Source organism: Branchiostoma belcheri, unplaced genomic scaffold, assembly GCF_001625305.1.
Source record: "Branchiostoma belcheri isolate BF01 breed outbred unplaced genomic scaffold, Haploidv18h27 scaffold1, whole genome shotgun sequence".
NCBI lineage: Eukaryota > Metazoa > Chordata > Leptocardii > Amphioxiformes > Branchiostomatidae > Branchiostoma > Branchiostoma belcheri.
The window spans coordinates 6,460,974-6,475,560 of record NW_017802379.1 but is presented as its reverse complement, the minus strand read 5'-3'; the positions used below and the strand labels follow the sequence as shown (position 1 = coordinate 6,475,560).

Here is a 14,587-nt window from a genome sequence, read left to right as displayed (position 1 = left end):
TAAGTGCTACGGTTCCGAACATTTTATGTTGTAATAATTGCCTTGAATATTCCATTTTATATTCAGAACACACTCGGGATAGTTGCTATCATTTAAGAGACACCTGGCAAGCTTGGAGTGTAATATATGGGGTAATTATACTTTACAAACAGCCCACTTTTCCCCCACATCATTTGTCATTGCTGCTTGAATGCAGACAGAACTGTTGAAGCATGAATGTTGCTTTCTCTGGGATCTTGACTAAGCGAGCTTTATATTTTCTTCCAATATTAATCTATGCTCATATTTGGTATGAAATATTTGGTAGTATGAAAATATGTCAAGCAATATTATGTCTGCATGGCATTATAATCATAGTCATATTACCAGTGATGATGACTTCTAATAAAGGTTCTATATATATCAATCTACATGTACAAGGTCTACAATCATGCATTAATAATATACAAAATCATAATTGGCTAATGACAATCATTAGAAATCATAAAGAGCTGTTCTTATCATAAAATCTAACGGAAATGATAGCTTTTGTAATCAAACTGTTTTGTAATAAGGGCATTAGCTCATTAAAATAATCAACATTAGACTACATGTATTTATGTATAATTGCAAAACACAGATCTGAAGCACTATACGGTATACCAAACAAAGCATGGAATTCCTTTTCTCTTGAACACTTACATGTACAAGACATGAACAAGACAATTATTGCTCACAGTATACATGTACAAGAGGAACATGACATTGGCTATCTACATTTGTATTTTGCAGATTTTTCAAAAAAAGAATTTTGGCTGGCTCAAACATGTGTATGCTGTGGTCTACAGTGTGGTATTACAAACTATTGATTATGTAGAATTTCTGGGGCAAAGAAATGAGGCCAACCTGAAGAATAGGCTTCAAAGACAGGCACTAGATGAGCACCGATGAAGACAAATTCATGGGAAGAAATTGCTTTACCTGTTGTCTGATTGACAGCCAGTTCCTCAGCAATCAACAAATATGTGGGATATTATATTACTTTGATCTGGCAGATGTAATCCAACAGATGGAAAACAAGAAACATTGATCATAACAATATCACAATATCTTGATTTTGATACATGTATCAAGGTAGTGAAATAATTCCATGTACTGAAATAGTACTAAGTAATTTCTGACAATGTTGGCAAGCTTAACTCTCAAACATCACAAAATTATTCAATTTATTGTAATGCTAGAACTGATGAAAGTATTTTCAACAGCAATATATTTACATGCAGTACGGGTACTTTGGGGGCCGATATTGCAACTGTATGAATTACTGTCATTAGTCCAAAAATTGTTTCTTAATTAAAAGGTATAGACTGCACTTTGGAACTTTCTAAATCACAGCTGAATCTTCAGCAAGAAAAAAAAAAGGATTTTGAAAATTTTCTGAGCACAATTACTGTCTACAAATCGTGTGGCGTCTGTTTTGCTTGGACAAGTTGAATGTACAGTGACCGCCAGTAACCCTGTAGTAAAACTGTGGAAAGGTCAACATTTTGCTGGCTGGTCTGACTCTGATGCAATACCAATGGGTGTGCCGCTTGTCAAGATGGATTAGTACGGACCCACCTGATTGGCCGAATGCCTGCCCCGCCCCCCACATGCCCCCTTGCTATGTAACCTGATACCTCTGCAGAAATGCCCTCTTACCAAAACCATATCCTAGGAACCAAGTAGAGCCCAACTCCCTTATTCTTCCATAAATAATTCTATAGACCACTGCAGACAGTTGGGCAGCCTCCAAATTCTACGCTATAGTTGCCCATTGTGAAGAAATTGAACGTTTTTCCTATTGACTTATACCCTATAAGTCAAGTTGTACCTTAAAAGTTAAAGCTATACCTTATACATTTATGTTATAGCTATAGACATAGTGTACCAGAGTTTGTTGGCATAGAACTCGTTAAAGTTCACTTGTAAATTCGTATAATCTGCTATTCTGAGAAACTGGCCTTGGGAATATAACAGGAAGCCCAAACATATGGGTTCTTTCAGAGACGGAACTTGGTGCCAACAACTACATGTAGTTTCACAGACAGTGCCAACTGTTTCCATTAACAGATGTTTTAAAGCCCATCTCGCACGCTCCTGGATACAAATTGTTCGAGTGAGTTAAAGTTCCGGTGCGACTTTGACAGCGTTCTTGGGAATGTATGTGACAGAATTGGCCGTTCATCAAACTGACTAAATGTACATACTGTGAGAAATCAAGACCTGCATAAGTTAAAAGTGTTTATGTCTGCCCAATACAGCATTTTCTGTTCAAAATTAGCAGCGGTAACATTTTACAACTACTGTAGACGTTCCCGATAAATTTACTTCATGTGCTTGTAAAAAAATGAATTTTGAGATGAACTCTTGATTCCAATTCGCATCAAGCCATCTAGTAGATGGAAGTTCATATTCACATGAGATTGCCCTCTAATGCTCTATACAGCCTTTTAGTGCTGAACTCTAGGGAATAGCAATTCAGTTTTTTTTATAACACTTTCCCCGCCTTTCCATAAAAAAGTGATGCACTTTGGCAAAGGTCCAACCACTAAACTATGAAAAGTGTCACTGTCAGTGTCAACTGTACTTTGGGAACCTATGCATCCAGTCACATTTCAATCCATTAGCTGGGGGGAAATGCATTTCAGTTCATTTAGAGTCTAATTTGCACAATTAATGAAGTAAGCTTCAACATCCATCATTGCGAAGAACTTTACAGTTGGCCATGAATTTTCTGGACCTGGCATTTACAGCAATTACCCCACTAATGTCATACTTATACCTTCCGTACTTCGTGCTAGAATGACTACAACATCAGAAAATATTAAGTGACAACTTCCGAGTGAATATAATGCTTCACTTGAGCGCAAATGTTTGAACCAAGGGACATCTCTACTGCAATGTCAGACCTCTAACATGCTAACTGCAAGCTTGAAAAGTTTAATTTTATTTCATTCTTTTTTTAGGGGTCCGCAACTCCATACTGCCCCAGCAAGACAGTCATTGTTGCAGACGATCATCTTTTCCAGCAATGAACAATATAAAAATTTATGGGGCTGTCTGACTCATGTTGACTATAAAAAGGTGATGGGAACACCTCCAGTGAGGCATAGGACGAAATTATACATGCTCTTGTTACTGCCCCCCTCCCCAAGCTTTTGTCAAATCTTACTCTATTGTGGCATTCAAAAAGACCTGCAAGGCCTCCATTTTTTTCAAGGGCATTGCAGAGAATGGAGGAGCTCAGATGAAGGCCTCAGCGGGCTGGCTACATTGTGTTTTCACGGGAAGCGTCATGGCATTGGTGCCGTCAAAGCATGACCTTCCAATGACCTTGACGCAGTTTTTTTGTTTACCAATAGGCTGGAAGGTTTGCAGTGACCAGATGTCCAATGTGATAACACAGTGTGAGTATGGCTGGAACAAACCCATATCAATGTCTACGACAGAAAATAACACTAGTAACAGCATGTACATTGCACATGTACATGTACACATTACTTTAGAATCATTAAACGATTGGGAGAATGTGTAACACTATTAACAGTACATTGTATAAGTTGGCATGGAACTACAAACCTGTAATACATAGTCACAAAATATATGTTAAATGATATCTAACCAACTTAACTCTAAGTCTTCAAACAAATTTGGGATCACTGTTTTCAACCATTGAAAAACATTTCTAGCCAGACATTGACTGCTAATTGAGAATCTATGACGTTGATAATTGCCTTTTCTATGCTTTACCCCACTTGGACTAAATGAAGGACTTGGTGCATGTTTGAACTCCACTCACCTGTGACAAGAAAATGAGCAGGTCAACAGCAGAAATATGTGTTATCACACATGCAGGAATGTGGCCTTAGAAGGTTACACAATAAAGGTGCTGTCACAAACGCCCACGTACAATTTTTTACTTGTCATGTTCTGACATCCATAGTACACTTCTATTGCCATAAGCATTAAAGAGTATAACTTATACTATAAGTCATGTATAAGGTAGTATCTAGAAATCTAACTGAAGCTGAAAAAGATGTTAAGTCAAGTATGGAAGCTAACAATGGAGTTGGAATAAAATTATGCTGTATTTTCTGTATTGATACTAGTAACTTCCAGTGAGCTACAGGGAAAAACTCAAAGACTAAAATTTCAACTCTTCCAGAAATTAAGCAATTACAGTATGTACCAAGCGAGTTGCTTGGATATAGTACATGTGTAATACTACATGTATCTGCCTATAGTATACTAGTAACATATTATTATTATGTATACATGTAATGTTGCAGTGCAGTAATACTAAATGCTTCTGGGAATATGATAAGTTGTCCAGTTTTTGATGGTGTTTTTCCGACATGCCAGCTATTCTAGGCGATACTACCGGTGCTACTTATAGACTGCACTGCTCGTATATTTATCCACAAACAAAGGATGTGTCCTGTCAAATGTTAACAGCAACACCCAGACAACATGCCCAGGGCCAAGGCCAGCGGACAGGCTGGTATGTCAGTAAGCTGGTCCAGTGGAACTTTCCATACATACACCAGGGCTCTAGCCAGCTCGAAAGTTTTTTTCCATCAGCCCAGGTTCATGATTGGACCCGGGGGGAGAGTGCTCACAATCTAGGGGGGTCTTTTCCAACATTTTGAGAGGCAAATCACAGGTTGAGAGTGGTTGTTGGTGGTCCTTTGGATGTTTTTTAAATTTTTCCCAAGATTGTTTATCTTTCCCAAGATTTTTTCAATTTTGTTTGTCAAGGATGACAGTTTGGCCAAAAATTTTTCCATCACACGCCGCAAAGATCCTGCAATAATTGACAGAAAAACGGGTGCTGACTAGAGCTCTAGCACTCTCCAGTAACTTTCCAATGCAGCAGACTTCCAAGGACAAGCGTGCCAAGCTCATGCTTACATGTACATGTAGCCATTTTAAGGTTTTATGGTCGGTCATCACCCTTCCACTGCACTGGAAGATGCTTACTCTGAACTCTTTAATAGACGTACCGGGACGTTTATTTTTTTCGCCTCAAAATCCACCCGGTACATTCTTATTTTAGACGGTACGTTTATTTCTTTTTTCAAAATCGGAAAAGTTCCGGGAAAATTCATTCCATTGTCGGCACAAATTCCTGTGAATTGTCGATGAATTGTCGATCTCGCCATGACGCCACAAAGAAAACGTTGTCATTAGTAGAAAATCTGACACCCCGCTGGCGTTTCACAACAAAATTTTCAGATAAACAACTCCGACTATCTTTGTTTACATCGTGAAAGCTCCGATACAAAAACTCCCGCCGGCCGCCGCGAAGAAACCGCATGGTTGCGGTTTGACGCTAGTTTTCGGCAGCTCGGCGGAAAAATAAACCATCCCCAGAAGAAATGTTACGCATGAAAATAACAACTACAACTTGTTTTCCTCGTTGTATGAGTTTTTGAGGCCGTAAAATGTTTAAAATGGTTAAAATTTGCTCGAAAAAACGGCTCGAAAAGCCACGGCGAGAAAGACAAAATGGCCGACCTGCTTTTAGAATAACAGTGGTCAAAGGTCAAGATAGCATCCAAATGTATAAAACATGTACTAAGTACATATTACAGTGCTAAAACGATACTTTAAACGCATGAAAAATATTTTTCGGCTACAACTGAAATAAAAATTCACTTATATTTTAATAAGAATAATTTTCAAACATTACTGAGAAATTTTCCGAATTTATTGGTTTCTTGTGTAATATTGTTGTTTCTATGTATGTGCGGTTGGATGCTGTGATTGTAAAGATCCTTTACATTGGGAGAATCAGATGAGATATTAGAGATTATCACGCTTAGTACCCGAGTGTCTCTCAAAAATTGTTTTTGAGTGGAGTTTATAGACATGATCACATTTTTATTTGTTCAGCTGTGTCAATATGTGATTTGTTTGGGAAATAGGATTTGGTTTAGTTTTTAATATACTTTTATTAATGTCAGTAAGTACATCTTTGGAATAACTTGCTCCAAGTTCCAGGTAGTAAATACATGTACAGTTTGTATCATGTATTTTTCACTTGTTGAACTTGTGGAAGCACCGTTGGCCCCCGGTTAGGGGTCATCCGGGGAACCTATGCCCAATTTTTTTCAAAATTAGGGTGCTAATAGAACTTTTTTTTTTAAATCTTGAACCTTTCTCCTGCCTTATACATCTGCAATTGTACAGAAAATGTAGAACTGAAGTTGCAGGAAATGACCTCCATTTGTGTTTGGAAAAGACAAAATGCAATAGCTTCCCCCCATGGAGGGGGGGTTTCCAGACCACCCTCCTCCACCCTGTTCTGAATTTCTGGGGAGATCCCTGATATTTATAAAGTTTTGAAGATTTGTTGGGGGAATCATATTCAAGGGGGTATGTTTATTCAGGACCTGTCAATAATTGCAAGTGACAAGGTCATACAGACGTACACATATATATATATACACCATGAGAACACATTTTTGGAGCATAGACGTTGCTTACATGTCAATTTTTAAATTTTCCGGGGGGTACTTTTATTCCAGGGGGTACTTTTATTAGATTTTGAAGATTTGTCCGGGGGGTACTTCTATTCCAGGGGGTACTTTTATTCGAGAGGTGAGAGTAGGTTCCCTACAAGTATAACATCCTTGATGCTACCAATTGCAAGGAGGTTTACATACAGTTTAAATCTGTATTTTAACCTCCTTAAAGCTACCATCAGAAAATATACATCTCAGAGTTTGCATATTCTTGTTGACTGGATGAGCTACATTTGTACTGTACTTAGTACTGTACCACAATATCTCAAACTTGTATAAATCAAAAATTAAAAAATGTGCCATAAAAAAAAAGCATGATGGAGAGTTCCCGAGGATATATACAAATCAAAATGCATATATAGAACGAATTCACAAGAACAAGTGTTAGGAAACAAAAGTTCGAGTGATGACAAACCCATCAATCAATCTCCTGACAGGAACGCTCAGTTCAGTTCAGTTCATCCTCTTTAGGAAGTGACACTGGTGGTGGCACTCCAAACATCTCAGTCCAGCAAGGCGACAGGAACAGTTACTGTCAAACTTCTCTCAAAGGCAAAATCCACTCATGATCACCTGTGACTACAAATGTAGATCAAACCAGTCCAATCCAGTCTGGTCTGGTATAGTTAGCAACAACTTCAACCAGTGGAATATTCCACTCTACAGTTGTAAGTATCAAAATAGTTGACCCTTGCCCACACAGAGTTAAATGTCTCGTCGTAAATCCTCACAATATGACTTGTTTTGGATATTGAGTTGGCGGTAAAATCACTGACAGCCTTGTTTTATATATATAGGAAGGCAGACAATTAGAAGCCACATAAAGGATGTGCTACATGTATTCAGAACTATTGCTGCGTACCTAAACTCTTGTTCAAGTTCAGGTCTGGATTCATGTCCAAAAGCTCTTAAACTGAGAATTATACAGTATACAATTTTTAAAAAAATCAAAACCTTTTTTCAGTTTAGTAGAAATTTTCTTACTGCAACAATAGGAAAGAAATACAAACGTAGCAGGTCACAAGAGACCAAACTAAAATTTTACTACCCGTAAGTTTCTCCATCACACTAACTAATCATAAGGGCAGTGCCTTTGACTACTGGTAGAGAGTCCTTCATTCCAGTTGAACACAAACACAAAGGAAAAACAGCTGCGTGGGACAACTTTGAAGAAGAATTCAGCCCTACGCTACACCATACCATTAACCTGGCACTGACAGATTGCTGTATACCACAGTAAACAGGTCACAACATCGATGTTTTGTTGTACAACATACATATCCCCCTAAGCTTGCCCTTTGGCAAACAGTGTGATACAATGTAATTTTTCAATGAAAAAGCATCCTTAATCAAGAGATGGAGTGACAGCTTGCTTGACATAAGAAAGATGTCCTAATGGGTGATAATGAAGATAATACTAAGATAAGTCTTCTCTGACACTGATTGCCCCAACCGGTTCGTCCTAAAATTTTCCTTATGTAATCTTTACTCAGTCTCCAAGATGTCATTTGTATAAACAGTTACTACTGTTAGACAGGCAAATTTATCTATTTCCGCATACTTTGAATTAAGTCAATCTGTAGAAGATAACTATTTGTTTCAAGTTACTAAAGGTAAAAGCATACCTGGGCTCTGATTATACAGTTAATAAGTTAAAGTCAATGTTTCTACTTTCTAAAATAAATCTCACAAAATAAAGGTTACTTCTCCTCAGTTACAACAGAACACAACACTAAAATATTTGTTGTCAGTCAAAAGTCAGGGCTAAATTTTCCCTTGGTGGGAAACTGAATCTCGGAAATGCACCAAAGAATCCCCTGCTATCCACTCCAATATTGACAACAAAGATGGGTTGTGGGAAAAAACTTACGACTTTTGGCAGCGAAACAAGAACGAAATACAAAGTCTCTAAGTTTCCATCACAGAAGCTGCCCATGCGTGACTGCAGAGGCTTATGGGAGATTTGAGGTCACAACCTTTTGTGTTCTATTTGGCACCTACAAATGTAATAACAGTTACTGCTTGACCAACTGTAAACAACCTTGTGTCAACTTGGAGGTCAGAATTACAGTTTACACTAATATCAATAAGTTTGAGCAGACTAAAAGACAGTATGGTATATAATTGATAGGTGTGGCTTTTGTTGTTTGTTTTTATTCGTTCATCCCAAAGGTTGTCCACAAATAGAGCACACATGGCCTGAGGATATAATTATGGTGAAGCAGACATTAAGTCACCGTTCTACTTCCAGATTTCTGCCAACAGACTGGTTACTTTTATCCCCTTGAATGCTTGATAAGGTAAAAGGAATGAGCAACTATTTTGCAATGTTGAATGAACTCTATAGTCATAAATGTTCATACAATTCTGCATTGAGATGCTCTCTAAAATGTATTTATGGTAAGATAATGGGATGAAAGCTAGCTAAATAGCTATACAAAATGTTTTAGACCACTTCCTTTGCCCACTTCACTTTCAAAAGTAGCTTTGATCAAAACAAAAATCTTGCACTTCTTCTCGTGAGGTTGACTATCAGGCTAATGTAATCATCCTCAGGCTGAATTAAGTGGCAGCTGGTTCAGCTTGTTACCTAATTTTCCAATTGAGTTCCTCCAATTATTTCTAGATGTCAAATATGGGGTTTTGGTGTCAAATATGACAGAACAGTTATGCTTCTTAAACATAACAAAAAGGAAAACCATACTGTGAAAGCTACAACCAAACAGTGAAAAAATTGATATTATATAGCATATCATAAAGTCAATAGAAGTAGTATTGGTCAAAATCTTATCGAAGAGTCATGTGTAGAAATGTAGGGGAGGTTTTAATGGAGGTTACAACCTTGACAATTTGTTACGCTTCAAGGTCTTCCTGCCATAGCAAAAACATTTAGTCAATGGGAACAGTGTAGTGATTGTGGTCTACACTAATCCATGGGGATGTTGTGACATCACTAAGGCCACACCAATTTGATTTGTTGGTTCCTGGATTATATCCAAAAAATATGAAGTGACAGAGTGAAAAAATAAAATAAAAACATATCTAGACATCCTATGATAGCCCCAAATGCAGCATTGCTATGATAGGAGCCATGAAGTCAACATACCAGGCTGGTTTGTACTTCAAACAATGAATTTCTAATTTCTAATCAAACCACTGCATTAATAGCTGGAAAAATTGTAATGATTCTGAAGAGAAGGGACTTCCTTCAACTGTTGGAGCCAAAATATGAGCATTTTGGAGCTGAAATGTTTTTTTTTTTTTGCAAATCAGAAAAAAATTGAAGCGGGTGAATCCGTGAACCTACAAATTAAATTGGTGTGGCCTAACACAACAATGTAAACTAACCTTGCCGAGCCTCTTCCTCTAGAAGGTCTTTGTGCAGCGCGAGGTATCTTTCCTCGTCGCAGAGGGCTTCGATTCGCGCCTCTTCCTCCGACAGTTTGTGCTTGGAGAACCATTCCCCTTCATATTGTGAAAGGTCATGTAAATATCCCCGTCCATCGTACCTACAGGAGTGCCGAAACAAAGGCCTATGTTAGGAAATACACCGCAGTGTACTCAACACCTCACGACAGACAAATCATCAACATCAGTTAACACATCATACGTTATTCATGACTTCTAGATTCTTGTCTTCAAAGAGACCCTTAGAAATTTCCTGCTAGAAATGACCTCAGACACCTTGAGGGTTGATGGTGATAACTGAATGATGCTCCAGATACTGATTGTAAGATGCTAAGAATGTGTCGAGATAAGAATTGAAATGTTGGCCTGTAAGGGCTAGGCGATGTGCTTTGGCATTACACAGTTCCTAAGTGGTTGGTAGATGTAAGGAATGCTTAATAATAGTGAGAGTTCAAGGGTTTTGTGGCTGCACAATGTGTGCATGCTTCATTTGCCTAGTCTCAAGGGAAAGGGTCTACTTGAACTACATACCATACCTGGGCTACAAAAAGAATGACCTACGCCTCATTGGTGAAAAGGGAAATGGTTCTAAATTTCTGTCTTGCATGGAAAAGTTCCGATGTTGTCATACGAGAAATTTTTAGGTGCAAACAAATTTCTAAATGGTGCTGCAACTCTTAAAATATATGGCAGGTAGTTACAGCTGTTGAAATGGTCAAGATTTAGCTTCAAAGGCTACACTACATGCGTCACAATGTCAACAAAACCTAGAGTCATTCTTATCAACTTTGGTTACAAAACAGCTCATTATATAAACATTTAGGCAAGGCACTTAGCCATGGGCATCTTACATATGACACCTTTTTTTATGACCATTTAAATTTTTAAGGCTGGACTTTTTGTTCTTTTGAATGGGAGAAGTTGATACCCTTCAACCCATTATAAATGGTGACAAATTTAAAAATTGCCAAAAATGCATTTCATTCATGATCTGTTTACTGTGCAACATTATTCAGAAACTGTCCTCCTATTCCTAAAGTTTGGCTAAACCCCATGTATTGAGATCTGGTGTCACAAAGCAGCAATTTGCATGGCAGCATTTTGGTAATGTAAAAAGCCACAACAAAGGCTTGCGGTTCAGTGTGACAGAGAGTTGACTGGCGTATCAACGTTAGGCTTTTGTGGCATGCAGACGCTCCACATCTTGCAACGCGAAAATGCCGCTGTTGTCTTTCACCAATGATCACTATTCTCGCCACAACATTTTCCAGATACTATGAAAGCACGCCTTTCGAGTGTGAAGTTGGTTGTGACCGACGCAAAGGCCTAGTGGCCAGACAAAAGGACCTATACAAAAAATTTAGAGCCTTGGAGTGACTCGGGCCAATATGTGGTTCAAATGTGGAGTGACAGGAGACCAAATGCCAAACTGACCAACAAGTGTAAGGCTGGATTTCACCAAATATCACAAGTAGGTACGAAACAAACAAACTGAACAGGCATAGGTCTCCATATGCTAAGTACATGTAGTAAATCTTTGTTGCATTGTAAGCTGTCTTTTTCTTCCATTTTCTGCAGATGAATTAATGAAAATTAATTCTTTCGGGGTGATGCTGATAGTGTAAACCAAACAACAGAAATATCCTGGCCAATCCTTGGCATGCCGTACAGTGCTGACTAAGCCTCGGCAGTGTGGCGAGATAATCTGTACACACGTACAGGCCCTACTGACCATCGGCTGACCTGAATGTCACCTCTGTCCTTCTGACCTATGGTATCTCCCATTTCAAGTGGTGAAGAACGTGGTACATGAAACTCTTGATCATGGAAAGGTCATTGACCTCAGCAACCATCAATGACAGTAGCTGGAGCACCTCATGTGAAACTGTAATACTTGTATATACAACAATAGTACTCACCTCACAATCAAAACAGAAGCTATGTGGCAGCCTGTCACATTGAAATGGATCATAGCTTGTCATGCATTTCTGTTTTTAATGAAAGTGCCTTCAAAAATGTTAACTGCGCTCTCCCGCAAAAAATGATGACCATCACAGTTGGAACGATGCCAATTTACCCCATAAAAATCAAACGACTGCCACGCAGCTTCGCAAGTCCTGGGAGGAACTGAACAGAAGGAATCGTATAGGATATATACGACATTTTCATGTGTTATAGTTACCATCCCACGTATGATCTGTCACCTGTATTTCTCCCATGACTTCACGCACTGCTGCTTTGTCCCTGGGTATGCAGCTTCGCCCTACTTGTCCATCTCACATCCTGCCTGGTGTGAGACCTAAACAAGTCCTGGAAACATTTTAGATGGATTCAAAGGGGAGGGAAAAAATAAAAGAAACAGAAAAAGATGCAGTCTGCCCCTCCCTTGCTGGCTGCCAATGTCTGTAGAGAAAAGCTGGCGAGAGTTAATATATAGCACAGCACATCAACGTGGCGAGGGAAGTGTGGATTTTGGTTTGGCCCACATTTACCTCGAGCATTTACACTAAAGCACCGGTTAGTTTGCGTGACGTTAAAGTAGTGACCGTCTCTCTCTGCGGCTTTTTCTTTTTCACACGTACACAATAGGACTACACTGGAATTATGCAAATAACCTTTTAAAGGCTACTCTGTATTCTCGATCAACGGTCGCTGAAGATTCTCAAGTAAAAGGTCTGCCGGCGGGAGATTTCAACAGACCTGTCGATCATCAAACTAGTGTCGCCCATCCACGGGATGAGGTGCTTCCCCCGGTCCAGGTACCGGGCCTTCTCGTCGTCTCGGAACAGCTTGGCGGCGTAGCCGAACACCAGCAGCTCCTCCGGCTTCTCCTCATCTTCTCGTCTGGCGATCTTGCGGGACTGGCGGTAGGAAGAAGAGGTCTGGACCGGCACTGGTTTCTTCAGGGCCATTGTTTATCCGCTCCCGCTTCCACAAAGGTGATGCCATCAACATGGCGGCATTTTGATTCTGGACTGCACCACTTGCATCCGGGGGCGACGATTTATAACGATTACTAACTTCGTCCAAACAAAACAATCAAAACACCTAGGACCATTACTGTATTTTTGTATAGCAATGTCAATCGTGAATCATGTGTGTACGATTTTGATTATGGTGGGAATAACTCTGGAGTGAAGGCTGACCATACCCATAACAGAATACCGTCGCCCCTTCAGTGGAATTTTCCATTATTCAGCTGCTGAGAGCGGAAAAATCCAAGAGGGCTTGGCACATAACAAACTTTTCCCCGGGCTATTTTCCAGCAAAAGGCCGCCAATCATGACACACCTTTTTAACGGGCTCAGCTTGAGTTGTACCTGGTTAACTTGTACAAAGGATCTGGTGTATATAGGGTTTAATAATGAGAGTGAAGTGTCTCAAACCCTGCTCTCAACTTTAGTGGTGTCTTCACATGTGTGGTTTGCGTTTGCAGATACACACTTCAAGTTCAAAGGCTATCGACCACAGCGGGAACTTCGTTTTTGATACATAAAAAAAGTGCAACGTATGTTTCTAACAGCGAGCCCTGATAAGAAAATCTCGCTGTATTTTGGAACTTAATTGCCTTTGATCACACATAATGTTTTCAGTCGAGTTGTGACAATTTCTAGATCCCTCTGTCACTTTGTGGCAATTAAACTGTGGTGGCAGGGATACCTGAACCGATTTTCCGCTTTGTGCCAATGAAAATAGAGCTGCTGATGCCTATCAACTGTTTGCAAGCCTTGAAAGGTTTCCTGCTTATCCAAATATGACGTTTCTTTTGTCTCAACTTTCGTGATGCAAGGACAATCCACCAGTATCAGATATCTTCCATTTGTTTTTCAACTAAATAACTATTAAACCCATGCACATCCTAGAACGATTTTGTCCTGATTTTATGCGTCTTTTGAATTTTCTCTATTTCTGAAGCCTGCACGTGCATGTGTATATCTGTGTACTGTACTGTACTTTGTGCCCAAAGCGCTAGTCTCCATCATATCAGGTCCCTTCCTTGGATTGATTGATGAATAAAATAGTCAAATTTCGTCCTAAATAGGTTTACATTTTTCCATAGAAAATAACCCCCATTGAGTTACGCAATTAAAACCCATTTGTATCTCCTCTAGCAAGTAATATTCACCAATTTCTACAATTTTTTAGCAACCCAGAGGAGCATGGTGAAGACTGGACAAAGCAAAGCACAGCTGCCCGGCCGGCGCGAACAGGTACAAACCGGTCTGGGTTTCTCCTGGGGGCGTTTCCTCCAATTAACCAATCAGAGATGCATATTTGACCAGGTGATGTAAAACAAGTCGGTGATTTGTCGACAGCAAAAATGACGTATTCACTTTCACCAATCAGCTATAAGTATTTGGGGGTGTGTCTCAACTTTGACCAATCAGATAAGCCGATGTCTTGCGTAATTCAAGGCTGCGAAGTAAACAATCATTTGTCAAGGAAGGAGAAACATCTTTACGCGGTGTTGCCACTTGTCGTGATCACAGCCCTCTCAACGATTTATTGTGCACAATCTGAACCGATAAAGCATCGGGAAACATGACGGTAAGTTGTGAGGGCACTGCAGTTTTTGACATAATGATATGTAGGCCCCGAAAGAACAAAGAGTTGGACTGTAACCCAGTGGG

General features: G+C 39.4%; 2 protein-coding genes across 3 annotated transcripts in view; one reads left to right on the top strand and one right to left on the bottom strand.

Annotated features, from left to right (window-relative positions):
* Positions 1 to 12,988, bottom strand: part of LOC109468227 (splicing factor, suppressor of white-apricot homolog) — a 41,244-nt gene extending 28,256 nt beyond the window's left edge. The window contains exons 1-2 of the mRNA XM_019766517.1: positions 12,657 to 12,988; positions 9,897 to 10,057 (exon numbers count right to left, since the gene is read on the bottom strand). Coding sequence (XP_019622076.1) covers positions 9,897 to 10,057; positions 12,657 to 12,868 — 373 coding nt within the window. The 5' untranslated portion in view covers positions 12,869 to 12,988. The remainder of the gene's footprint in view (positions 1 to 9,896; positions 10,058 to 12,656) is intronic.
* Positions 12,989 to 14,362: 1,374 nt separating this feature from the next.
* LOC109466724 (inositol oxygenase-like) overlaps positions 14,363 to 14,587 on the top strand; it is an 8,909-nt gene continuing 8,684 nt past the window's right edge. For both annotated transcript variants that reach the window (XM_019764492.1, XM_019764486.1), the window contains exon 1: positions 14,363 to 14,504. In XM_019764492.1, the coding sequence (XP_019620051.1) occupies positions 14,499 to 14,504 (6 nt within the window). In that variant the 5' untranslated portion in view covers positions 14,363 to 14,498. The remainder of the gene's footprint in view (positions 14,505 to 14,587) is intronic.